Genomic DNA, 27,066 nt, shown 5'->3' with positions numbered 1-27,066 from the left:
AACATCCAGCACCATGGCACAAGCAGACAGCAAGCAGCAACAGGCTGGGAGGTTTTTTGGTTTTTTTCCTTAATGTGCCCCACACCAAAGCAGCTCTGCCAGCAAAGCTGTTAGCGCAGATTGAGCAGAGAAGTCTGTCTGTCAGAAGAGACACCTCATGTCTGTGAGGAAGAAGAGATAAAGAGCTTTTTGTCAGCACATCTGCATCTACCTCAGAAGCAGTGCTGGCAGCGGCCTGGTTAGGGTGAGGGTGGGATGCTTCACATTCCTGGAAGACGGAGCTGTTCCCTCAGGCCTGCCCAGGGACCCAGCCTGAACTTCAGCTGCTGCACGGCCACGGCAAGGCCCCGCACTGCTGAGCCCAGCCAGGACAGGGGGCGAGACCGGGCACGGGTGTGGCGGGGATTTGGGTGACAAAGGCAAGCACCCCAAAAGGGGAAAGTCATCTGGACCCATTCCAACTGCTTTAGTGAACATAGCTTGTGCCATAACAGCCTTGAGATGGAGGGAGTAAACCAACGGGGTCTTGTGGATTTACCTGGGGTTATTTTCCAGAGTCCTCCCAGGAAAAGGACAGGAAGGTGCAGCTGCAGGGCGGTAACACTCAACAGCTAAAACTGCTTCCAAAGTGACCCCCTCTGTGCCCTTGGATAAGATACTGCACATTAATGCCTGTAAATCTGATTATTCTGAGGATCTTACCATCCACCTTCAACCAGAGCTCATCAAAACAACCTTTTATTCTTCAAAAGGGCGCCCATCACGATGTAAGAAAACAAAAGAGCACTGAACAGTAACTGCAGCCCATATCACTTTAATATCCTGCAATGCTTGCTGTTGCTCATTTCTGTGTGGCGGGTTTGTTGTGGGTTTTTTCTTATACAGACGGCAAATGGAGATCAATCTACGTAATTTGTTTTTGAAAGGGAAAAATCCACGTCAGTGAAACACAGCCATTGCTTGTTCAGAGACATCACATTTTAAAGACTATGGAATAACAAGGATAAAGTATTTGTGCTTCTTTTCCAGGAAAGTTTCCAAGATAGAAAAAAGCCTCTGTATTATTGAAGCATTTAGTGTCTTTGTTATTTCTAGAGCCACTTGTTTAAGAAAAAAAAAAAAAAAAAAAAAGTATAGATGCTAAACCAAAAGGCTGTGCTAATGAGCACCACGCACAAATTGCCAGCAGTGCTGTGTGACGCGGAAAAGCGGCAGGGCAACGTGCACACAGAGCGTTGACGGGGCTGGGTTTTATTGTCTATCCTTGGCAGTTCAATAGTGTTCTTAAATATAGAGATAAAATTAATATTTCTCTTTTAGTGACAGATTTGACAATAAGAAGGGAGACAGGCTGATTTCCTTCACTCGGCGTGCACTCCAGCACAGTGCCTGACCAAGCCTTTATGTTATGACAGTCGGACCGGTGCGGCCGGTTCTTTCATGAAGCTGTGAAAGTTTCAGTGCAATAGAAATGAGAGGTGCCAGCATGACCTGCGGAAAGGAAAGAAACGGCTCAGAACCACGGAGCAGAGCGGCACGCGCAGCCTACGCACACCGCGCTGTCCCTCGCGGGCGGCTGGTGCCAGCCCAGGACGCCCAAAGCTCGGCACTGCGCATCAAGGGAGCGTTTTGGGTTCACAACGCGAGCTGCGGGACCAGAGAGGAGCAGTGGAGGATGCAGCATTATGACCTCATGCGGATTCGGAAAGAAAACCCAAGCACAGCTCCGGTGTTGCTGCTGCCCTCGTTGTGTCATACTCCAAACCCCGTTACACCAGCAGTGCAGAACTGTAAAATCGTAAGTTTAGCTCGCGCTTCTCAGAATGTGGGGTATTTTTTAGTCTTTTTGTCAATAATGGCACAGTAAGTTATGCAAAAAGAGCTCCAAGTTTGCTGGGGAATATAAAATGAAGATTCTTTTCCTCCCATGCCTACAAGAGAGGTCAACAGCATTTTTAAAATGACGCTGTGAAGAACATGTATTATACTTAGTACACAACAAGTCAATGTTATCTTACGTATAACTGCATCCTTTTACCCCTGTTCATTTGTTTTGAGCCAGTATTTCCCAAATTCTGTATAGAAATGAGCTCATTTTATCCCTAGGGATGCAACATTTCAACTAGGAGGTCAGTTCAGGACTGAAACAGTGTCCTCCCACACTTGCAACCAGCCACAGATGAACATAAACAGGAAAACTAATGTGCCATTCCAGGAGCAGCTGTGGGGGATTCTGAATAAGTAACACTTGTTCCACACAGAGCCTTTTTTTTAATAAATCTATTCATACTAGGATTAAAGATACCAAAGCTCTTGCTTCCAAAATACCTAGCACCTCCACAAAGCTCTAAGGAAAGCACTGCTAAGCAAAGATTTAGGCTTTTTAGGAAGGCTGGGAGCCAGCGGTGCCATGGCTGAGATGCAATGCTTACCTGAGGGTCCTCATGGATCTTCTGAGCATCCTTCTCATAGCTGTCGATGTACAGCCGCACGGTTGCTCCAGCACTGCCAGTACCGCTTAGCCTGAAGATGATCCGGGAGCCATCGGAGAAGATGAGCCGCAAGCCCTGGTAAGAGAGGAGGAGAGAAGGGCCTCTCAGCTGCACACCTCTCGGGTAGCCAAGGTATTTTCCATGGGACCCAGCGTGGCTACGCCTGACCTGCAGGATCCCAGAGCTCCGACTCTTCGGAGAGCCACAGAAAGCTCCCCTATCATCCTCTCCCCACACCCGGAGGAGCAAGTGTCCCTCCTAACCCAGGCTGGAGAACTTGCTAGAGCTCCTCAACATGAAGCGCGTTGCTGCTGTAAGGTCCCTCGCCCCAGCGCTTGCTTGGAAACAGGAACCAGGAACCGATTTTCTGTCGGACACAGCATTACCAACCCACTTTCCTGCCACGGAAACAGGACGTAAAGAAAGTGCTCCTGTCATCCCACAGGCAAGGCAATCATTCCTGCAGGATTTCTGCATTATCTCTTCCCACTTACTGTGCTTCCACACGATGCTGTCAAACCAACTCATCTACAGGACATTTTTGTTTCAATAATCTCTGGTGACAGGTCACTCATCTCACGTGTATTTAACACCCCTGTGCGTTCCGGAGCCTGGAACTCAGTGCCCCGTTACAGCCAGCTGGCCCTGCTGCCTGCCCTCCCAGGGACGAGCGCATGGGGAGTGCCATCAGCTCAGGGACAAATGCACGTAGGGAGGATTCACTTGCAGCGACCTGGGGGTCTGGTGCTAGAGAGAAGACGACACAACGGGAGGGTCTGTGCCTCGTGCTCCAGTGGGGTTTCAGCCCTTCATTCACACAAACCCTTTCTCGGCCACTGACCCAGTGCCCAAAGGATCCCCCCTCAACTCAGCGCCGTCACTCCTTCCCCTTCGAGGCGGCTGCAGGGAAGCTCTGCTCCCCCTCCGGGCTGGATCAGCCTCCAGACCCTTCCCTCTCCAAGGCAGCAATTTCCCTCACACAGGGCAGGATCCCACCAGCAAACACAGGGCAGAAAAAAGTCTTCCAAGGGACAAATGCAATGTTTGACTTTAAAGCAGGTGCAAATGCAACACACAAAGATTAAGCCCAAAATACACAGTGCAACACCCCTCCGAGGTCACATTCAGCCCAGGAGAGGCTGCGCCCACCTGGTTTCTGGAGACGCTTCCATCCACGGGATCATTGTACTCAAAATTATCAGCTTTCTCGACCGTGTAGACTTTGTCACCACAGGATAACTGCTTCCCCACAAACGAGCGGTCAAACATCACAGTCTCCAAGTCCTTCATCATTTTGTTAGCTGCCTCTGCATCCACCTCCTCATAGTCGTACCTACAACCAGTCACCACAAAACACAGATTAGGAAGGGGAGGCTGCGAGGAGCAGCAATGTTTTGTGACGCTCTTGTTTGAACACTGCGGTCTGCCCCACAGATGTTCTCTACTCCCTTACTGGAAGGAAGGGAGAAAAGAGAGGAGGATCTGTGTGCAGCAACGTAGCTACGATCCAACACAAATCCGTGGGATGCACTGCAACATATCACAGGCATTTGGCATCAGGAGAGATGAAAGTGCAAATTGTGCTGCCTTACACAAGGCACATTGAAGACAGAGGGCCAGACTCCAGCAATGCTGACTGCAAAGAATTTATTCTAATTCTGCCGATAGGATCTCGACAGGTTCCTCACGATAACAATTTTGCCTGCACATCCTCCTGTGTGTCCCCAGAGCAAAACACAGGTGCGATTGCAGCAGACGATAACATACCAGTGCCAGCTTTGATCTCATTAACCCCAGTAAGAGAGGCAGCGAGAGCGGCTGAAGCACGCATCGGGATCCGACACTCCATACTCCGATTGCCAGCGTGATCTGCGTCGCTTTTACTTACCCGGCTGGCTAGATGGAGCACGCACAGGCTTGCCAACCTGCCTACCACTGCACTTAGCTTGCTACGCAGACGTACCTCTGCTGGTAAAAGACTGCCTTTTTATTCTAGACTTTGGCATTTTTTCCACAGGTTTAAATGCCTCAGATGTATGCTGGCTTTGTGGCATGGGGTTAAAAAAAAAAAAAAAAAAAAAGCAAGTGATTTCATTTCGCAATTTGAGACAGAATTTTCATGTAGGTCTTCCATGCTGAAAGATTTCTGCCTAATGCTTTCAGTCCTGACAGTGTTCCCAACTTTGTTTACATGCAGGTTAGTTCTCCTTCCCTGTTCATCTTCCACGTCTACTCCAGTTAAATTTGAGTATTTTGGAACTGGACAGAAACTCAACCAGTGGCAAGAAAGACTCTTGCAAGAAAAAATCTCCGTTGAAAGAAAAAAAAGATCCCTTGCATATATAAAATGTACACCCTTTGCAGACTTTGATACTTACTAGATTTATGTTCAGAACAACAAATCCTAAACTGGACATCATGAAAGGTTAAGGTGAATATCCGCCGTTTTATTTAACCCAGATATGGTAGCACGTGCTGGCGTTGCCACTGCTTGAGTCTCTGACTTTGGAGGGTCAGACACAGGACAGAGGGAAGCACGAGGCGTCAGGAGAGCCGTCCCCACCTGGTGAAGAAGTTCCTGCCGTATTTCTGCCAGTGATCCTTCATGATGTCCTCCACGCTCTGCTTGCGGGTGGCCAGGATGGACAGCCAAGCCAGGACGGCCCACAGCCCGTCCTTCTCACGGATGTGGTCGGAGCCTGCAGAGAGCCACAGCAGAAACACATTTCCCACCTCCTTCCACGCGAGAGTCTGTGCTACAGCCCTACCTTGTCTTCTCTCCTCCATCCAACTGGCAGCTGTACAAACTCACAAATGGAAGGCATTTTGTGAGCCTGATCCCTGCTGTATTGTTAAAACGGTTCAAGATATCATCTGCTTTTAGCTGTAGCCCAAATAAAACATTCGGCCTCTTTTAACACACACACACTCATTGTTCACAGATCTTTAATTCTGTCCCAAGGAAGTAATGGGGAATGTACAGTAAAAAGGTCATTTAAAAAAAAAAGAGGCAGGAAAAAAAAAAGCAAAGGAACAGCTCAGGAAGGACTAACATCAACCTCTTCAAGCAGCTGTCACGTACCGTCGGCCAAATCAGCATACTCTGATCAGCACATATTCTGGCCGAGCACCAAGAAAAATGTCAGCCCTCACTGAGGAAGCCAAACCTAACGACTCCAACCCTACGCTGCAACAGAGAGAAGAGCAGCTCGTTGGACGGCAAATGGCAGCGCAAGGAGGGACTTCATTCACGTGGGCAAACCAGAAGAGCGCCTCGTGCCTGCTCTCACTCCCACGCGCCGGGTACCGGAAGGCTGCGAAAGATCCCGCTTTGCCTAGAAGAGGATTCCTCCACAGCAAGGACAGAGAGCAGGACGCCGTCAGGGGCCAGCCCAGCCTTGCCCAGGGAGGGCACCCGACAGGGGCTGACAGCCTGCATAGCACCCAGGGGAAACCCGAGAGGGTGTCGCAGCTTAGACAGCACCCCGAACACCTAAATTAAACGAGGGATCAAATGGCAGCCCAGAATACACCCAGCCCCTCCATGCTTCTGGCTTGCGAGTTCGGCGCTGCACCCCAGATGCACAGCTTGTGAGTTTTATGCTTCGAGCTCTGGAAAACCTCCAAACAGGTATTCATGAAATCACAGGGAGCCAGGCTACGCCTGCTAACGCAGAGAGTGCTCCGGAGCTGCCGTTCTACCCTCTCAAGGATTGCCAGAGTGGGCAATTGCCTGGGGAAAACGGCTGGGGCGCGGGTTATGTGGCGCTCTACACAAATCCCACTATTGTGGACGCAGCGATAAATTATCCTCCTGGTCCTTTGCAGCAGAGAGAGCTGTGCAGAGGTGATGGAGAGGAATGCTAACTAAACGGAAGTCCCATGTGATGTATCAACTTATTGCTGGAATAAAATACCCAAGGAAGCAAGCAGGAATTCTGTCATGTCGCATTACTCTAATTGCTCCTGGACTCCAGTCCCACCGGGTCGCAGTTTGTTTCAATTTTTACCGGGCCTATTTGGCTGCTCCTTCACCTCTCTCCCCTTCAGCACTCACATTCTGTCCGGCTCCAAACAACTCCTCATTAACTCCCTATCAAACAACCTTCCTCGCCCCTTTTCGTTCCTTAAAGTGCATTTGCCAGATGGACAAACTCCCTTTGTGCGGCGGGGGAAGTCCAACACTCCTGGGCCCTTTCTTAATCTCTCCCCCCTCAAAACTGCTTCAGTTCCTGGCCACTGGGACGTGATGCTGCACGGCCAAAAGCTCAGACCTCTCTCTCAGCCCCTGCAGCAAAAATGGACTCAGTCACTTTTATTTGCTATGCGGAGTCACTCACCTACTGGGGGATGGAGACAAACTATGAGCTCATTGCTCATACGATAAAAGATGGAAACAATTTTGGAGAGCTGCTCATTAGAGACCATCTCCTATCAGCAGCTCCATGAATCATTTGCTGCTTTTTGTTTTTATTTATTTACTGAAATGCCAGTGCCTTCTCATCAGCCAAAGTCCAGAACAACAACTTAATACATGCTGAAATCATTCAGGGCAAAACTCCAAAATCTTTCTTTACTCAAGATTTCTTTACAGCCATAGCACATTTTCCAAAATTCCCCTTTCCTTCCAACCTGAGGCCAAATCCTGTATATCAGAATAGCATCTGATTGCTAAAATACTGCGACTGAAGGCTGTTTCAGCCCCACAGCAAACTGCTCTCAACCAGAGTCTGTGATGCCATTCCCTCTGCTACAGAAACGCTGGGGTAATCCTTCCATGTCAATTTGTGCACCCCAGTTCCACAAAGCACTTTATTTCAGATATCTGGGGATTTAAGGCCATCCCTGCTCTGTGAGACACCCACGCACAGGCTAAAATGTTTTTATGAAATATGGGGTGGTGGAATGAAAATACACAAAGTTTGAGCCTGAAATCATCCAACCTAAACTCCCCTAAGACCCTGTGCCTTGCGTATCCTACCAGCTGCCCCCAGTCTTCAGAGAATAAGAAAAACAAGATCTTGAGGAGAATTCAGACCAGATAAAACCCAGCCTTTGTGCATGAATTTAGGTGCTGACCTCCTGCATGCAGGAAAGGTCCCGTTTCCACAGTCAGGACATTAAAACCACGTGGTAGGTGCCACGGGAGAACTCCGAAACTGCCGAGGCCTCCCGAGAACACTGCGCATTTTGAGCACGCCGCGCCAATGCATGAGTGAAATCTGCTCACTTTAACTTCCCTGCACAAATAATAGTTTTGTGTCACGTGCACAGCCCTAGTAAATTCCTTAAGATGTTCACTTTGTTTCTCAGTAACCTAATAACTTGCTTAGACTGTTCAAAGGCAAGTGTTAATTTAAACTTTATAAATCATACCTTGTTTTTAGAACAGGAAAATGAGGGCCCTATTAAGCTCAGAGATTTAATAGTGACCTGAAACCTTCCCTAATAAAACTGCATGCTCCAAACCATATTTCTTTCCAGAAATGAAAACATTTAGAAGCTTTTCCTGGCCACCAAGAGTTGAAAAATACATTTAACACTGCACTTAATCCCCATAGACTCAGTGACCGGGCTAGTAAAGAGGCCCTTAAACTTCCTGCGTATCTACACATGCCTTCCTAAACAACTGAAAGGAGAGCTAGCTCTTGCCTGACAAAACTTTTGGCATTGTGTTTGTTTTCAGCACTGATTCTTGCAAGCTCTTTTTTATTTTGTTATTTTAGAAGTACTAACAACTACACATGAAAGATAAATCCCAAGCTACCCAGCACAATGAAGGACTAAGAGGAAGAATAACATCATCACGGGTGAAATCAGAAATGCTGACTTACCAGTACCAAAACTTTCTTCTCCACACAGAGACAGTTTGTTTGCATCCATCAGGTTTCCAAAGAACTTCCAGCCAGTTGGAGTTTCATACAAAGCAATCTTTGTAGCATGGGCCACCCTTCAAAGGTAAGAAGGCCAAGTCACATCACAGCTCCCACATGAAATACTACAGTAGGGGTTTCAGTGGCTACCAAGCATCTCTTTTGGGGTAACACGGAAGGCAGGTCATGCCACCGTTTTGTTTTTTTACAACGAGCAATTCTTTGTACAGCAATCCTCTATTTTATCCCAGCGTAACCTTTGGGAATGGGTGGGATCCACAACTAAAGAATAAATATAAACACAGAGCTCTTCTAAAGCAATTGTAAGTTGTGCACCTCAAAGCATTTAACAAAGAAAGTATCACTATCAATTTTTTTTTTTTAAAAAGGGTGTGGAGGATCACTTGTTTGGGCTTATCTGTTGAGATGAGAAAGAGCCAAGAGCAGAGCCCAGTTCTGCCATGTCCCCAAAGGGGATTTAAGTCATTAAACTTCCCTGCCTCCCCTTGGCAGCCAGCCCGCAGCAGCCCTGGCACTGCTTCACCCTTCAGGCGGACCCTGCGCTCACTCCCCGCTACAGACACCTGTTAAACCACAAAAAAAGGGACAGTCCCTCTCCTTGGCAGGGCTCCCCTCCACCACTGCGCACAGATGCTACCTATCGAGAGCTCCGCTGGTGGGCATGCTCCGGGCAAAGCCACGGACTCCGGTCTGCTGGAAATAAGGGATACTGAAAATATTGGCAGCGATGACGGCAACGGAGTCAGAGGGGTTCACAAAGAAGCCGTGTTTCCCGAGAATCATGTTGCGATCCTGGTGAAAACAAGAGAGAAACAGCTCTCATCTCCGCTTAGCGCAAAAAGGCTGCAATGGCAGAAGTTGTGCTACTTGGCAGACGCAGCCGATAAACCCAACAACTCCGAGAGATTTTTGACTGCGCTGAAATAAACACAGAGTTTTGAAAAAGTTAAGTAGTGACACCTGTATAGTATTTCATTTTCCTGCTGATTTTTCACAGCCTTTGAAGCTATTTAAATACAGTTTGGACTTCATTATTAACACAGTAGCCAACTATTCCGTGGCGGCAAACTGCAGCAAGTGGTTCACTTCCATTTGCAATTACAGAAAGGAGTGAGGGAGAAAAAAGGTCTTTGCCTCCGTCCTTCTCCGCTTAAAAGCAGCTGAGCAGCCAGTCCCCAACAGCTGACTAGAGGGCAAAAAGATGAATAGAGAACAGCCCATTTACCCCATCTCCATCAAAGGCGGCTCCAAAGTCGTACTCGCCCGTCTTCATGGTCTGGACCAGGTCAGCAGCGTAGGTTAAGTTGGGGTCAGGATGGTGGCCACCGAAGTCCTCTAGCGGGGTGCAGTTCACAGCTGAATTTGCTGGGGCTCCGAGCTCCTCACACAGGATCTTTTTTACGTAAGGGCCCACAACTGTCATGGCAAAACATGGAGAGGAAATGAGTCAGTCTCTGCCCTCGGGCAGCTCTACACCAGCCACGTAACCACCCAGGCCTCTGGTCTGGAGACAAGAGAAACAAGATGCTAAGAAAGCTCAAGTGCTCCTGAAAATGTCTATTGAAAGAGACTCACAAGCATGGTATATATATCAAATTATATAAAATAGTCTAATGGTCCCATTTTTGTACTCAAATATCTATGGGCAGACCTTTGCCTAACTGCTGCGACCTCCGTGGGACAGTGACTGATGTAAAGTCTGCCAGGGCAGCTCTGATCACAGCATCAGCACTACCACCCTCTGCCTCTCAAGTGTGGATTGACGTGCGTGAGCCACACAGCATCCCCCCCGAACCCCACCGACATCTCTGCCCTAGGTCAATTCTTGAGTCCCAACGTTTGGCAAAAGAAAACAATGTAAAGCTATAAAAAGTTTGCCTGCCAAAAGAAAAATGTAGCATGTTACAAAACAAAAAACAAATTTACAAAAGATGCATATAAATTCCAGAAAAAAAGCTTTCTCTCTGAAGTAGGTGGCAAAGCCTCAGGGACAACCAGCCCCCCCTCAATACCCCAAACTCAAGTCCACCCATACCTCCGTGCATAGCATCTATGCGAATCTTGAGGTGGTTTTTCCCCGAGAGCAGTTCCTTTAATGCACTGAAGTCAAAGATGTTCCTCAGCATATTCGCATAAGCTTCTACCGAGTCCACAATTTCCACTGGGAAAAAAAAAAAGTAAATAGAGTCCAACTCTCACGGTCTGAAATCTTTGTAGAAAAGTCATTTTGCTACACATGGCACTGTGCTGACAGTCCTTAGTGCACAGGGCCAGGGCTCAACATAAAGCCTTTAAACATCCCATAGAATCATTTCATAAAGACAATAATAATGGTCCTGTATTAAGAATTTAATTACAGGCTGTCACTGCTGATCGGATTAGAGACCAAACGGACCAACAAAATCCTTAAGACAAACACTGTTCCCAGCTACAGCTCCCTGGACATCTTTCAAAAGGGCTCAGTCCCACTTCGCTTACCTGAAGACTGGGATTAAAGGAAAAGGGAAAAAAAAAAAAAAAAACCACAAAAAAAACCCAGATCTCCAATTTCCACCAAAGTCAATGTGAACTGTGCACCTAATGGTCTGACAAGGTTCCAGCTTTGCAACTAACACGCCATGTAAAGACAGAGCCATGAAAACCCTATTAACATAAAAATCCCACTACACAGAAACGGGGACTGAGAGAAATACCAACTTTTCTAATACAGTGTTTTTAAAAAGTCTTTTTAAAATGCCTTTTCATGTTTCACTGCTGACAAAAGTCACGTGTGAAATGCAATGGCTTTCCCACTCAGAGATACAGCTTTTATGTGTGAAAGCATGGAAAAGAATCAGTTACAAAAATTAAACACCAACACTATAATTTTTAATCAGGAAAATACACTTTAACTGCAGAGCTGTCTGTTTTGCAAGTACATGTTAATGGTAGCCTTACAGGCAAAACAGTCTCTGATTTTCGTGAAGCTTGACGGATCAGATTGACCTACTGAAGCACAACCTTTTGTAGGACAAACCATGATATAATTTAAGTATCTACCCAAGGTAAGATACAGGCCAAAAAATAAAAAAATGACAGGATGCCAGGGTGACCAGGAGCAACGTCCTTGCTTGGATTATCCGACAGATGAGAAGGAGAGGTCAGAATGGCCATGTCTGTCCTCCAGACACACCAGATGTCCTTGCCTGTTCATGGCAGGTCCCCGCTAACGCCACCTGAAAGGAAATTTTCCAAGAGGAAGAACAGTGATTTACCTGTAAATGGTTTAAATTTGTTCTCCAAGTCAAACTGCTGTTTCCCAATGGTGCCCAGGTCCACGTGAAGATCTGGGCAGATGGCATACTCTTCAATTTTCTTGCTGATTTGGAAAATTTTATCTGTGATACCTTCAGGAGCAGGACCTGCAAGATAAAATGGGGCAAGGGGGAAGATGCTGAAGAATCAGACTGCAAGAGGATTGTACTTCAGAAGCACAGCAAGAGAGCTGAGGATGAGAATACCTCCCTTGGAGAGGAGTATCAGGGTACGAGGGGAATGTTTAGGGATCTTTGGGAAACCCACTGCTCAGGGCACTGAATCTCTGTGATATTAAGACGGTTAAATTAGGTTCCTTCAGGTCAACACAAGAAATGGCTGAACAGACACAAAGCAAATCAAAACAAACCAAGCGACCTTACCTCCATTGGCAATGTTGAATTTAATGCCAAAATCCCCATTGGGCCCACCGGGGTTGTGGCTGGCTGTCAGAATGATGCCACCGATGGCTTTGATCTTCCTGATGATGCAGGACACCGCTGGGGTGGAGAGAATGCCGTTCTGCCCGATGACCAAGCGGCCAATCTGAAAATGAAAGAAAAGCAAAACAAACTCCTGTGAATCCCAAATCCTAAAAGCAGCAAAATCGCCAAACCCCCAAACGCTGGCGACAGGAAAGCAGAGCCCCCAGGAGGTGTGCTGATGGCAGAGGTGCTGCTTCTCTGCAAGCAAACAGCTTCTTCCTGGGAGGCTGCTGAAGCTCCCCGCTGCGTACAGCGAAGGTCAGCACTTGACCCCGCTCTGCTATGCCTTTTTAGCATTTCCCTTTACGAACGCTGCAGCTCAACTAGAAATGGCAGCTTGCACTGAAGAGCTGAGCTTTCCAGAGGCATCTAAACAACCATCAAAAAGAAGAAGAAACCCAACTCTTTGGCTATGGTCTCAAATTCCGCTTTCAAGAGACAGAACGGGATTGAGAGAAGTCAAAACAAAACAAAAATTGAACATCATCACTACTCCCATGGGACCAGCCGCAGATTCTCTTCCTTGCGGCAGGTAACACACCTCCTTCCCAAAAATTTAGTAACATCACTGAGATTAAATCCAGACCAACGTGCTAAACAATCACGGTAATCCAGATCCGGCTGCTGGAGTTCATGTAATAAAACAGAAGATGAATCTTTTTCTGGAAGAACATGCTGCTTACCACAGCCCCCAAATGAGGTGACAGAGATTTTACAAAATACCAGACTGCTCTCCATCAGTCCTGTATACGACCATGAAAAAAAAAGGAGGAATTTCATTCAAACACAAGATAAACCAGAAAACAAAAGGCAGCGTTCCCAGCCTGAAGGTCCACGTTCGGTGCTAAGCCAAGGGCACTGGATGACTGCGATTCCTCTCCCGCGGCACCGCCTGGTGCTAAGCCCCTGCTTCGCTGCCGATCGGTGATTACATGCTACAGCTGTCACAGACCAGCTGGGCGAGCGAGGCGCCGCTGGAAGAACTGCACCTCTAGCAAACAAGGAGCATAAATGTGAAACAGCAGTTTACGAACCCTTCTTTCAGCTGGTCAGAGTAGCTAACATTACAGCCCTCGCAGTGCCCCTCTACCAGGCTGATCGCACTGGGTTTTTTTTACACACCACACATTTAATTTAAAGTAGTCCAGTCTACACGAGTTTTGCTTTTTTCCCCATTCTCAGTCCACACCTTGTCTCGCGTTTTATTCCAGCCTCCAAGTCTTGCTCCTTCAGTTTCACTGACAACGGAAGCTCCTCTCTAAAACTTCATCTTTTGTCTCCCATCTTCCCTTCAGGGGTCACATCCAGCCACAAGGCCCTTCCACATCGGTGCTCTGCCAGGCCTCGCGTGCAGCTCAAGGGATGCTGCGGAGGAGTGGCAAAACAAGGGAGCTGCTCTCCCATACCACGTAGGAGCTGCAAGAGAGCTGGGTGAACACATCAAAAACATCATCCTGACTTACCCAGCTCGTCCTCCCCGCACACCTGCACTTCAGCGTTTGCACGTGCACTGCTGCTCCCGCAGCAAGGAAGGAAAAGAAGCAAGAACCTGTCTCCACACCAGCTGCGCTCTGATTTGGGGTCCTCCTCGGCTTTCAGAAGTTTTCAGCTGTCATTCTGCCCCATCCAATGCTAAATTCTTTATGGTAATCACTGGAAAAGGCTGCTCAGTGTAGCAGTGTGCCGAGCAATTTACACTTCAATCTTTTTTAATTCTCTGGAATTTCTCATGGGAAAAATCTAAGGGTGTAACGAAGCAGCGATATCTTTCAGAGAATGCTCAAAACAGACCCCTTCACAAACAGACCCACTTTCTGTGGTAACTTTGGGCTACAGCACTTTGAAGCAATCCAGGTAACACTTCTGCCGTGATTTTACTGAAAGCCCCGCTAAGATGCTCACGGGCAATAAAGGAGACCTCTCCCTCCCTCCCCCAGTAACGCCGGCTGATGCTTTCACACCGAAACCATGTTTTCCAGACCAAGGAAACTGGTGTCTACCACTCCATCATGTCTGACCCCACATTTGTAGAGGTAACAGCACCTGTCTCTGCACACACCGAGATTTTTGCATACTCAAAACACAATAAGCATTTTTTTATATTTTAAAACATCCTTGGACCCATCCCTTCTATTCTACAGAGCAAGACGAGCACAACACTGATAGCCACAGGTATCAGTCAGACTGTATAAAAACAATCAATGAAAAATATCAAAACCAGCAGCAAAACTAGATTTTAGCCAGGCACAGGCCCCAGTGCTGGAAAGAAGTGCATGAGAAGAGTCTCAGCTGGTGAAGATCAGTCCAATCTCGTCTTTACCAGCAGGAAATCTCTCCTCGTGTCCAGCAGTCCAAGCAGCAGGCCTGGCTCTGGTGAACATTTCCCAGCTCTTCTGCTCAGCCCGTACACTGACTTAAGAGGAATACACTAATTTGCAATGCCAAAGGATTTTTTTTTTTACCCAAGACAGAAAATATGTTGATTAAAAAAAAAAAAAGAGTTCTCTGCTATTCTCCCATTCACCACTAATTACCCTGTTGTGATCAGATAAGCTTCTCTGTCAAACAAATTCCTAAGAGCCAGGTCTCAGTGTAAAGTTTGCTCTGCACTGAGATCCAGGACGGACAGCAGAGCCTTTTTTTCTTAGAAAGCAGAAAGAAACAAAGACAAAACCCCAGTGCCCCGAGTCTTGCCGTGCATGAACCACGCTCTGCTGCAAACAGACAAGCCTTCTGTTCTGCTTCCAAAACACAGATTTCCAGCACAATCAGAGTCTACTGTTGCCACTCACTTGCTACCTCTCAGCTTACTTCAATTTTCAAAGGCTCCCGGAGTACTTATCACATAGCCACAACTTAGACCTGCTGAGAAAAAACCAACCCTGTGTTTTGCCTTTTCATTTGCTGAGCAGCTCAGACCGACGCTGAAAGAGCTTCTGCCGAGCTGCCACCGACCAGCGAGCCGCGGCTCGACCGGTTACCTCGCACCCGAACAATATCAGGGTTTTAGGGTCTGATGGAGAGACTATGAAACCCACAGGTGTCAATAGCTTGCAGCATGTCAAAACACAAAACCAGAACACACAAAAACTCAGTAGTATTTATTTTCTTTGCTGCATGCGTATTCCCACATACTTCTATCCAACTGCATCACTTAAAGTGAAAAAAAACCCAGTAATTTCTGGACTACCAAACTGATTTTCCATTTAAAAGTTAACTATTAGCAGTTAAATAAAGTCTTTGGGGGAATTAAATCTCATAGTGAATAATTTATTATGGTTTTCTGCATTTATCAGCCACACAAGTATAGGAATTTAGTCATTTAACGTGTACCAACCCCATTGGCAGCAGCCATTTGGACTATCAGTTCCACTGCAGACTTATTAAGGTACCTCCCATCACCTCCAACTACCATAGAAGATCCTTGTCGATCTCTTAGGTCTATGGAAAAAAATATACTCTGGATAAAATTCTGCAAATAGTTCGTCTTGGATTCAAAATAAAAGGTCTTCTTCCGTAATCCACTGGTTCCTGGTTTCTGATCGTTGTAAGGAGCTGTTGGCACGGTCAACAGAGGCAGAGGAGCGCCTTCCATGTTCTTTTTTCACACAAAGGCATTTAAAAAGTAAATTATACCAAAATACAGAAATCAATCTCGATACCAGCAATGGCCCACCTATGAGACAGAAGTTCAGTGAAGTTGTTGAGCACCCAAAAATAGCTCCTTGAACCTTGAGCTGAATGTAGTTTCTGTAACTGAAGACGTTTTCTTGCACTTGTTGTGGAGGATCAATGTCACAGAGAATACACAATTCCACGTTGCTGTCCCTCACTCACTGAAACGGCTGGGAAAAGGGGACTTTTGTCTTCTCTGTCATCTTCTGTTCTCCACAGGCACAACTCCTCGCCATTCCACGCTGTCACCCACCGGAGCCCACCACCATCAATCCATCCGGTTCTCCCCTAGGGCACGGGCAAGGAGGGAGGCGGTGAGCAGCTCAGCCCCCTGCTCGGATGCATCGACGCGCTGCCCCGGCGCGGAGCCCAGCGCTTTCACCAGCCAAGCAGATCTGCACAGCAGCGCCAGGCCGCTGGCTGGGGCCGGCCGTCACGCCGCTCCCCGGGAGGTACGGCTCCAGCGGGCATGGCAGCGCTCCGCTGGAGTTATTTTGCAAAGTCTGGTGAGTTAAAGGTCACTCTTAAAATGGAAGGCAACAGATCTGTTACTGACAATTTCCTCAGACGACTCCTGCTCTGACAGCCTGACTTCTCCATGGGCTCTCTCTCAAACACGGGGACGTTATCCACGATGAACAGTGGGTCAACTCTGTTTGACTAAGAAAAATCCAGAGTAGCTAAAAAGCCACAAGAGCAGTGGTTTCAAATGAATACTCACACAAGTGTCACCCACAGTTATTTAAAAAAAAAAATAATCAAAAATCTAACAAATGTTTTGGAAAATTGCATCTGGAAACACTATTCATTTTGGAGCACCTTAAACACATACAGAAGAGACTAAGAAACCAAGAAACTTCTATGAAAGCTTATCTTCCTGAACATGGGGAAGGTAACTCCGAATGCTAGATTGACATCAGAGTTTTCCAAACCTCTTTGGTAATATTTGGAGCCCTCTGTCTGAGCTGCTAGAAACAATTTATAGATATTACTGTAGCAATTAAAGAACATCCACTTTGTAACGACCCAGTTCATCCCATTATTAAAAAGCTGGGGGGAAAAGGAGATGTGTACACAGCTGAATAGTGACAATTCAAGAAGGCGCTCACGGGACTGTTACCTGAGGTGCCGATTCTGTCACTGCTCCAATAATTGACAGATTTTCTTCCAAGGAGTAAAGAGATCCTGTTACATGCATCAAAACGTTAAAAATCGAGCTGGGTAATTTGTATGAGACTGAGGAGAAACCTCAAGACTGAAGGCAGAAAAACACCTTCAGAGAGAAAGGCTCTACCTGACCTTCTGTGAATGTGTCAACCAAGGGAGGCGAGGAGCCAGGCAAGCTTCCCTAGGGAAGGCATTTAATTCCTAAGGAAGGGGAATTTAATGTAGGCTTGCTCTCAGAAAGCAAAGCTATCTGAGCCATCCATGGAACCCCGAAGGCTGCTGCCCCACCTACCCAGGCTTGCCCAAGGGGCAAACGCTGGCTTAGACAAGAGCTGGGATGTTGCAGGGCGCTGGCCTGAACACACCGCAGATGAACTGAGCTGCCTGATCCACCCGGACCCCTCTTGCCTCAGTGCCCCAGAAGCAATTTATTTTGCATGGGCTCAGAATCTGATTCCTTCATTCTTCTCTCTTCCCCACCAAACCAGACATATTTTACACCAACAGTGAGCCTGCCTGGGCTACGCAGCTAGAAACAACTGGTTTGTATTTTACACGTCCATGCCGTTTCAGCATCCGGCAGCGATATTTCCATGCAAAGGCACAGGTTTCCCTCTAGTGGCATAAACAAAATCCAGCCCCCAAAACGAGCTATGAGGAGCCTCACACTGGACAGTCCCCTGGCAGGAAAAGGCCTAAGCAAGCTCTTCCATTCTTATTCCCAGCGAGATACGCTTACTGTCCTGCAAAATCCCGCGGCATTAAGTGACAGGAGGAGGGCACAGGACACCTACCAGCTCCAGGGGCTGGGCAGAGAAGATGCACGTGGAGTTACTGGCAGGGAAAAGGCCTGTGCAGGGTTAGGAATCTGTGTGTTGGACAGAGGAATCAAACTAAATTGGGGTGGGGAGGAAGGTGTTGGTCATTAGTGCCATGCTTATGTACATAAAATGAAACACAAACAAAATATAAATTTGCTAACAAACAAAATATAAAATTCCATGATGAGCTAGCACAGGGACAAGAATGGCATACCCATGAAGCCCTGGTCCCAGGGCTTTCCTGCGTCACTAATTGGGATGAACTAAATCACCAGTAATTGGCCAAGCAGGACTGGTACAGGGGCTGGCCATCACACGGGTGCCAGAAGATTTAGAGGTGAAAAAAGTTCACCAAAGGTGGATCCTGACCATCTTAAGGACTGGAGCAGAGGCTGGGGAAGGGTCACTTGATCTGTGATCTGGGAGGCTTTGCTTGGATGACTGTGATCGTTACAGACCACTTACAGCCTGGAAAGGAATTCAGCAGGTCATCTGCTCCCTCCCCAGAACTGGTGCAGGATCAAATACGCCTAGGGCATCCTCCAGAAAGCTGAAATAACTTGTGCTTCGAACCTTTTTCTGCTGGTAAGCTGTGTCGGTGCATAATTAGCCCTGCAGTTAGAAGTGCTTTCCTACAATCTGCTGTACATCTCCCTTGCTGTGGTTTAAGTCCTCCCGAGCTGACACAGAAAGCAAATGGATCGTAATCCTCTTCCTGACAACTTCTCACACACTAAAAAAATCCTTTAGCATATAGACTCTGAGTGCCCTCTCTCTGCTACAGTAAACAACCTCAAGTTCCTTAGCTTTTCCTTGGCCTCTGATTCCTGAGGGCAGTCAGAGGATGGTGAGGGTGTTTCCCCCTCCAAACCGCCGATCTGCCGTAGGCAGGGACATTTGCTAGCTCAGGTCCCCTTTTATTGTCTTGCACATCAGACACGCATAAACACAGTTAAAACTAGGAACTAACTGTTGACTTTGGTTAATGATAAAAAGACAAACAAGACTATTTTGAGAGGCTTTGAACTTCAGTAAAACATTGCAGAGCACACCAGCCTCCTCCCTTGGCCTGATACCGTTGGTCCCTGCCCCATCCCTCTCGCTCTGCATCAGCTCTGCCGCCTTCCCTCATCCCACCCACCCGGGGCTGCGGCTCTCTGGAACCTTCCCCAAGCCTGGGCCCAGGCAGCCAGGCTCTGCCACTGACACTAATCCAGCCTCAGCACAGTCTTCCTCCAACCTACATCTTATATTTTGACATTCAGGTAAGCAAAATACTTGTGAGAGGGAAAAAAAACACAGTGCAAAAGCCAGACTGAACAGTAATTGTCTCTTCTCATCCCCTGCACACACCCTTGGGTCAGGCTTCTCCAAGGTCCAGGATGCTCTCTCCTCCGTGAGCAGCCCCTCTCCTCTCCTTTCAGCTTCTTCCCATTCCTCTGTCTCCCACTTCTCCCTCCCCATTCAGTGGGCATTATCCTTATGCTCTTTTTCTGTGATTTAGTCAAAAAGTTACACTGCATGAAACCCCAGGGAACAAATGGAGCCAAATCAGGTATTCTGCAGTTACTTTGTGACTTTCCTTTAAGACAGAAATCACATTTCCCTAGCTGCTGCCCACAGAAAAGCCCTAGTCCCCGCACTGCTGCCTGCCCGCTCACCGTAAGAGGGTGCCAAGAGCCCTGAACAACCCCGCTGTTTGGCTGCCAAAACCCTGCACTTTCTGCCCAGGCACAGCTCTGGTCCAGGCAGCCACCGCGGTGTGTGACATACGGCGATGCCAAGACAAATGGAGCCAAAGGAAAATAAACAGACCAACCGCGAGCCTATTAGTCATACCAGGAGTGCTGCTCCAACTGCAAAGCTTTGTTTCCGTAAGAATTAGTTAAAAATCTAGGTTTTGAAGTTGCTGCAGAGATTCCAAAGAGGCAACATCTCGCCAGCACGAGTGGACATACATACAACGACATACACACGAGTCACTCTAGAATTAAGAAACATTGTTCTGTATGTACATTGCACCCCAGTCAAAATTAAGAGACGAGCTAGATGGACAGCAGAAAAAGGGCTCTGCAGCGCTAGGGATGAAACCACCACCACCTTGCACAGCTGCTACAGACACCGTGATGGGCTCCAGGTCTGTCACACCAGGAGCGGCTGATCCTCCTTCTGCCAGCAGGAAAGTACACACCAGAAATCAAGATTGAGAAACTTTCTGTTCAAAGGTCAGCTCTCCAAAGTACACTCAAATCTGCATATTACCTTGGCCTGCCTTGGCATTTGCTGTCCTGCCCCTGCACCGAGAGACGAGAGAGGGACTTCGGCTGGTTTACCCTGAGCAGACTCAGGAATGCTCTGGGATTTCTTGCCCCTGTACCCGGATTTTCTTAGAAACCAGCACCCAAACCTAAAAAAATCCAGAATTACAAAATGCAAACAAGGTTGTGGAGCAGAAGGAGGGCACTGGCTGGCTTGGCCAGATGCTAGCGTGAAGAGCAGAAACGTATCTGGTTAAACCTCGCCGATCAGGGTCAGAAGCTCTGGTCTGAGGTGCACAGAGCCAAGCTGCTGTCTGGCAGCAAGCCAGTAACCCACAGTACCTATACGTGATGGCGAGGTGGCTACACATAGCAGGGAACAGCACAGTCAGAAGGGGAGAGGGGGAGACATACAGGAGCGTTTTCTCACAGACTTACTAGGATGTGCTACAGATGGCTTCACCTGCAAGCCCAAGGGTAAAAAGCAGCAGGAAAGACAGCTGGAAGGGCTGTGGAGAGGTTACCTAGACCCTACCCTAGGCAGGGTCAACCCTACCCAAACCATTCTCATTAGAGCTTTTCCCAGGCAACGCACGACTTTCATGAGCCTTAACCTTCCAAAACGTTTTCTAGTGTCTAACCAAAACACCTCCTCTGTGGCAACTGTAACTCTTCCCATATCCCCAGGAGGCCAGAGAACAGTTTGTTACCTTTCCCCCTGCAGCACCATTGCAGCCTGCCAGCCTGCCTCCCCATCTCTGGGCTAAGTTCATTCCTTCCTCACTGGCCCCATCTGCCCGACCTCAGCTTGTTCCTGCTGGAGCCTCCCCCAAGCAGACTGCATCCTCTTCTGAGCGGTGGCACCTCAGATCGCTACTTTTGTTCCTGGTGATTCTTTATTTCCTGGGTTTCATTTACAACAACTGGAATGACCTTTTTTTTTTTTTTTTTTCCTGGCTAACTGGATGATATTGCCAGCAGTCTTTGTGGTCTACTCTGATAATCAGATCTTCTGCTTACTAAGTTACTCTGCAACTTGTACTATGATCATAAATGTACATATTACATTTACATTTTATTAATTCTGCGTATGCATCCTTCTTTGCACTTCTTACTGGCATCCTATGTTATTTCTCGCTGCTTCTAAAAAGTGTTCCAGTTCATCATTTGAAGCATTAATCAATATATTGATTAGCTCAGAGAGAACCACAGCAGGATGGCAAGGACCCACCATAGCGCATTTCTCGATCCTGGTGCAGCTCAGTTTTGGCGTAAGACATCTAAGTAGCACCTACTCAGTCCAGCTCACCTATCCCCAAGGCTGCCTTGACAAAGAGAAGGCGTTACACGGTCCTGCTGCCCTACCAGCACAGCCAGAGCCGAGGTTCCTGGTTACACAGAGTCATTGTTCCAGGAGATTAGAGTTAAAACCCTGTTAGTACGAATTTCAACTCCCTGTCTGCTGGATTTGCAGAGATTAGCTGCAAAGCACCTTAGCTCTTCCCTTGAGCTGGAGTTTCATTACTGTAGAGTTTAAAATTCCAAAAGGGACTGAAACTGGACAATCTGACCACTGCCTTAATAACCTTCAACTGTAAACTGATATAAGCCAATTAACTTCACAGGCAAAGAGAAGCTAAGCCGGTGCAAAAGCAGCCTCCAAGCTGCAAGAGCTGCTGCATGCACGGTTGTCTTCTAAAACCCACCATAGCCTGAAGCCAGGATATATCTGCATGGGAATGCTCACGGCACAATGGTATCTATTTCCTTACTTCACATATTAGGTCTCAATTTCTCCTTCTGCTTCTGAGAAAAACAGTAATGTAAGAAAGACCAGAAATTGAGATTTTTCTTACTGGCCTGTAGGATCTAGCATCACTGCATCTAATTCTGGTACACAGGGATTGTTTTTTGGAATAACTTTCTTTATGGTCACTCCAGTTTGATGTTTTTAATGCCAGGAGTTGTCAGGGAAGATCTGACCCTGAGGCCTGAGGGAGTCTACTCTTCAGGATAACGATGCCGACTGCTGAACGGATGAAGGTCTGTAAACCAACAAGGCAAAGGCTTGACTGTACAGCGTTGTGCGGAGCCAGGAACAAGCAGAAGTAACATCGGTAACAGGTTTCTTAAAAATTAGGTAGGAAAAACAAGCGAGGCTGAGATTGGGGTGAAAATAATAAACACTTCCCAGCAGTAGGCCCAAAGCAGATCACAAACGTGTTGGTCCCACATTCTCTGTGCACCGTATCGTACCCCTTAGTACAGGCTCAGCAGCGCTGAAACAGTCTGGAGGCAATGGTAGACCAGTATGAAGAAAAAAAAAAAAAAAAAAAGGAAGCAGAGCTACAAAAGTAGGGGAGCGGCAAATACAGAGCTGCTGATCGATGCCACAGAGTCTAAACACTTGGTTTCCTCGGGATAATTGAGTGGGGAAAAAGCTTAACAGCAGCCAAGCGTGGAAACCAAACTTTCTAGGGTAGAGAGAGGTATTTCTAATAAAAGCACTGTTTGTCCTGCAGCAGTAAAACAAAACCAGGCTGGCATTTAACATGCAAAACACTGCCTGGCATTCAAAACACCTTCAAGCAATTTGCTTTAATGTGGCTACTTTGCAGCACTTTGAAATCTGTTTATTTAAGAAGGAACCAAGGGCACAGGAAATCTGTTGAATAGCAGGTGACAGTGTATCAACCTGGTGCTAGCTATATGATCTGATCTAGATTTACGGCTTCAATTCTGTAATTTTTGCATGCTTTTGACATAAAGCTATCATACAGCCACAATTCTACTCCGACAGGTGATGCTCCAACAAGAAGTGTTAAGCCTTTAGTCATGTAATTAAAGAGTCGGACTCACTAACTATGCAGGAATAACAAGAAGGAAACCTGGCACAACAGGCCAGAACAAAGCAGGTAGGCTACACTGGACGCCATCTGAGAACGGCAAAACCAACAATCTCTACTTTAGTTTACTTATATAAATGTAAACTTATAAATAGGATAAACACTCCTTAATCACGCAACTACAAATTGAGTTGTTGCTAGTCAAATATAAGTACTTAGTTAAATTTCTACCGTTCCAGATGGAGACAAAACTAAAACTCACTTTAGCATCCTTTTACGTTGTAAAACTAACAATCATGAACTGTGGTCCTCAGGTTCCTCCTGTGCCTTGAGGACCACTCAACCAGGTCTTAAAATTGCATGATTTTAAATTATTAATGGAAACACCTCTTACCCCACAGGACCAGAACTGCAGTTTTTCCAGCGCTGGTATAACATACCTTGGCAATCAAGCAATCCCCAAAGCTAATTGTTTTCATTTTTACGACATACTTACTACACCTATACGCTGGTCTCCTTTCCATGCATTGTAATAGTAATTTTTTTTTTACAGAGAAAACAGCACTGTTGGTACAGGTGTCCACACAGGGCAGTACAGCTACCTCTAGAGTGTTCTCTGTATTACTCAGTATTTCTCAGCATAAGATGACCGAGTCTTTCTCCGAGACCTGGCTGCTGCAATCAGGAGAACCTTGAAGAACCCCAGCACTCAGACGAAACCACAGCCTCTAGGAACAAGTTTCCATGTGTTCCCTGTTCTGCAGTACACTTTCTTACTGGTTAACAGAAGTAGTCCACCCTTCTCTTGGAAGGGCAGGCAACTTCCACTTACTTCGTATTTATTATGAAGAAACAGGATTTTCATAGGCTCTTACTCAACTACACTGCGGTAACTATCAGGGAACTATCACTTGAAATTACAGAGGAAAACCATGAAGGAAGCATCCCCCAACCATTTCAAAACAGGAAAGGCAAATACACAGATACATTAAAACCCAGCATTTTGCATTTGCTAAAGAAACTTTCTATTTTCAGTCCCCTCATTTCTTGGGACCTGCTGGCTTTGTCATTCTTGAGTTCGGCAATGCAATACTTGTACTGCCTTACTGAGGCCAATGCCACTCAAACTCAGCCAGCAAATGTACATTAAGCTTTCAATGGCTTTGTGTTCTGCAGAGCACTTCACTGTACCTCCTTCTGCTTACTTATTGAGGCTTTACCTGATGTTCATTTGTTAAAGAATTTGGGGGATATTTCGCTCTTCTCAGCGCTCCCTTAGGAGCTCTTTTTCCTCCTCTTTTTTTTAATGGGATACTTAGAGCTACGATGTTGCAGTGCTTTTGACATGCCAGCCCTCTCTAAATCTCTGAGGGGAAAAATGGGATAACTTCATGGCACTCTACAGCACCCTGGCAAGCCTACACTGCTACCTCAGTTCCACCAGTACAAAGGTAGAGAGAATCTGTGTCAGTAGATGATTGCCAAATTTTCGCTTGAAATAGCCCAACATTTTGTCTCAGGCCATGGCCATTATCTTGTTTTATAAATTAATGACTCAGAATGAAAAGCTTTTAAGGTAAAACTTCTCACTTAATACACTAGCGTCTTGGCTCTTAACCCACATATTCTTCCACCTGTTTTCCTCCTCTACTTTCCATTTCCTTTCTTACCTTTCCAAAACGTTTTTCTGACTTCAGAGCCAATTCTGTCCCAGCTCTTTGAATTCACGTCAACAAAACATTACAAGGCAAACGCCCATCAGCAAGTGCACCCCTTGGGACCTGCTTCTGCAACCCTGGCATAAAGCTCAGCGCTGTGATGTTGTGTGTATATGAGTGTCCGGGTGGAGGATCTGAGCAGTGACTGGCCCTTGACCCCCCCCAAAAAAAGAACACCTCATCAGGCCCTAGCACGGTTTTACCTTCAGGCCCTTGCTTGCGTCTGGGATCAAGCTGAGGCGCAGACAACGCAGCACTCCTCGGCGCCTGGAAGACTGCCACATCCCACCAGGCCCTGGGTACACATCCAAAAACCTGCACAAATTAAGGCTTTATCCCAGGGAACAAGCCTCCCAGTCTGCTTATTCACAGGGATCCAAGGTGCTGTGTGTCCGTGCAGTCAGGCGTGAACACTGTACATTTCAACTCCAGTCCCTTCTCAGAACAAATAAATAAACCAGTGTCTGCTGCTTTTCCCATTGGAAGGCTGCACTATCCATCGCTTCCTCAGGTGCACATAGCAAGGCTGCTGCTGTAAGGATGCTCAGACACGGGCTGAAAACTGAACAACTACCACAAATCACAAAAGACAAATTTCTAGGTGGCTTAAAAAGAAACAGTTATTTGCTTATTTATGCCGTAAGAAGGCAACAATCTCAAACTAATTTTACTTTTTTTCTTAAGAAGCCAGACATTTAAAAGCATTGAGGCACCTGATTACCACTGGGAAGCCGAAAGTGGTAAGGTTTTACCCTGATGTGTGACCCTACCCACCCAGCATCCCCAGCTCACTCTCCTACTTGGTCTATCAGGAAGAAAGTTTGCTGCTGACAAGGAGGGGTCAAGTGTCCCAGGAGAAGGGGATGTTTTTCTCATTTGGAAAAGACCAAACGAAGGGAAAAGCTTGCTTTGCAAATTCAGCTTCAGCTCAGCTGTCCCTACATCACATTGCCTTCTCTTAGGCTGACCAAGTGACAGGACCAAGACAAATCCACAGGGATGAAGTCTCCAGCAGTGAGATGCAGCCCAGTGTGGAATGAAACCGCACTGGGAGAGGCAGTTTTGACAAGGGTGTGTTGTGGTAGGATGAGGGGTAATGGCTTTAAACTGGAAGAGGGCAGATTTAGATGAGATACAAGGAAGACATCTGTCACTGAGAGGGTGGTGAGGCGCTGGCACGGGCTGCCCGGAGAAGCTGTGGATGCCCCATCTCTGGAAGTATCCAAAGCCAGGTTGGACGGGGCTCTGAGTGACCTGGTCTGGTGGAAGGTGTCCCTGCCCAGGGCAGGGGGGTGGAACTGGATGATCTTTAAGGTCCCTTCCAACCCAAACCGTTCCACCTCACCCCCAGCACTGGTTTGTGCTGCTACCTGGAAAACCCAGCCACCACAGGAAACCCGCACTGGCCTCCCACCTCCGCAGAGGCGGGCTGCTCCTGCTCTATCTAAGGGCGGTAAAACTACCACGTAATTTATTTATTTTTTTTTTTTTGACTTGGTGCAAACACGAGCCGTGTCGTCGTGTGTTCCCCCACCCCCCACCCCAAGTGTCGTTCACCGCTTGACTTCCACGCTACGGCACTTCCCGCAGCCGGCCCGCCCCGCTCCCCGGGGCGATCCCGATTTTTCCCCCCGCCGGGAAGCGAAGGTAACGATGTCAGCAAGCCCTACCCCGTTGGCGGCGGCGATCCGGACGATGAGCTGGATGGCGTCCCTCATGTAGAAGCGGCCGTCCCCCCCCACCACCAGCGCGGCCTCCTGCCGCTCGGCCGGCGGCACGGTGGCCAGGATGCTCTGGATGAAGTTTTCGGTGTAGTGGGCATTGCTTTGGAAAACCGCCACCCGTTTGCGCAGCCCGCTGGTACCGGGTTTCTGGTCGCCGTACGGCTTGGTCTTCACCGTCACGATCCGCACCATGGCCGGTCGCCGCTGCCAGTTCCGGGCGGCCGCGGCGGGAAGGGGTGGGGGGGGGTGGGGGGGTGAGGAGTCGCAACCGGAGCCGGCCCCGCCACCGTTCCCGCCCCTTAAAGGAGCCGGCGGCCGAGGAGACAGGGAGGGCATCCCCTCTCCGCCATCCTTCCCGCCATCCCCTTCCCCGGCTCGTACCGGCGCTGAGGGGGCGGCGCCATCTTGGCAAGACGACGACAGCAATGGTGGCGAGCCGCGGGTCCCCGCGCCAGGAGCTCTGGGAGGAGACTGGCGCTGCCGGGGGGAAAGATGGAGATTGGGGTGCTCTGTCCCGGCACGGTCTGCATCATCAGGGCCTGGCCACATGTCCCCACAGCCACCGGCACGATGTCACCACAGGCCCTGATCCCCCGGGCTGCCCACCCAGCACAAGCAGGTGACCCACCCAGTGCTCCCAGAACGGTGGTCTGGGGAGGCCAGTGCCTTTGAAGGAGCTGCATTTTGTTACT

At 47.7% G+C, this 27,066-nt stretch overlaps 1 protein-coding gene across 2 annotated transcripts; it reads right to left on the bottom strand.

Annotated features, from left to right (window-relative positions):
* Positions 1-798: 798 nt before the first annotated feature.
* Positions 799-26,612, bottom strand: PGM1 (phosphoglucomutase 1). Of its 2 annotated transcripts, none has more exons than XM_086753277.1 (11): positions 26,321-26,612; positions 12,064-12,226; positions 11,641-11,787; positions 10,422-10,547; positions 9,612-9,802; positions 9,024-9,178; positions 8,327-8,442; positions 5,056-5,191; positions 3,642-3,825; positions 2,433-2,567; positions 799-1,491 (listed from the first exon to the last, which is right to left on the bottom strand). In XM_086753277.1, exons 1-11 carry the CDS (start codon positions 26,564-26,566, stop codon positions 1,402-1,404), a joined length of 1,689 nt encoding a protein of 562 aa, XP_086609403.1. In that variant the 5' UTR covers positions 26,567-26,612; the 3' UTR covers positions 799-1,401. The 2 variants fall into 2 exon arrangements, with proteins under 2 accessions (XP_086609403.1, XP_010117720.1); XM_010119418.2 differs by lacking the exon at positions 26,321-26,612 and adding an exon at positions 15,503-15,985.
* Positions 26,613-27,066: the final 454 nt, after the last annotated feature.

This window comes from Chlamydotis macqueenii, chromosome 8 (genome assembly GCF_036417535.1).
Source record: "Chlamydotis macqueenii isolate bChlMac1 chromosome 8, bChlMac1.mat, whole genome shotgun sequence".
Classification (NCBI taxonomy): domain Eukaryota; kingdom Metazoa; phylum Chordata; class Aves; order Otidiformes; family Otididae; genus Chlamydotis; species Chlamydotis macqueenii.
Note: the sequence above shows the minus strand (reverse complement) of the source record. Positions and strands in the feature narration are given on the sequence as shown.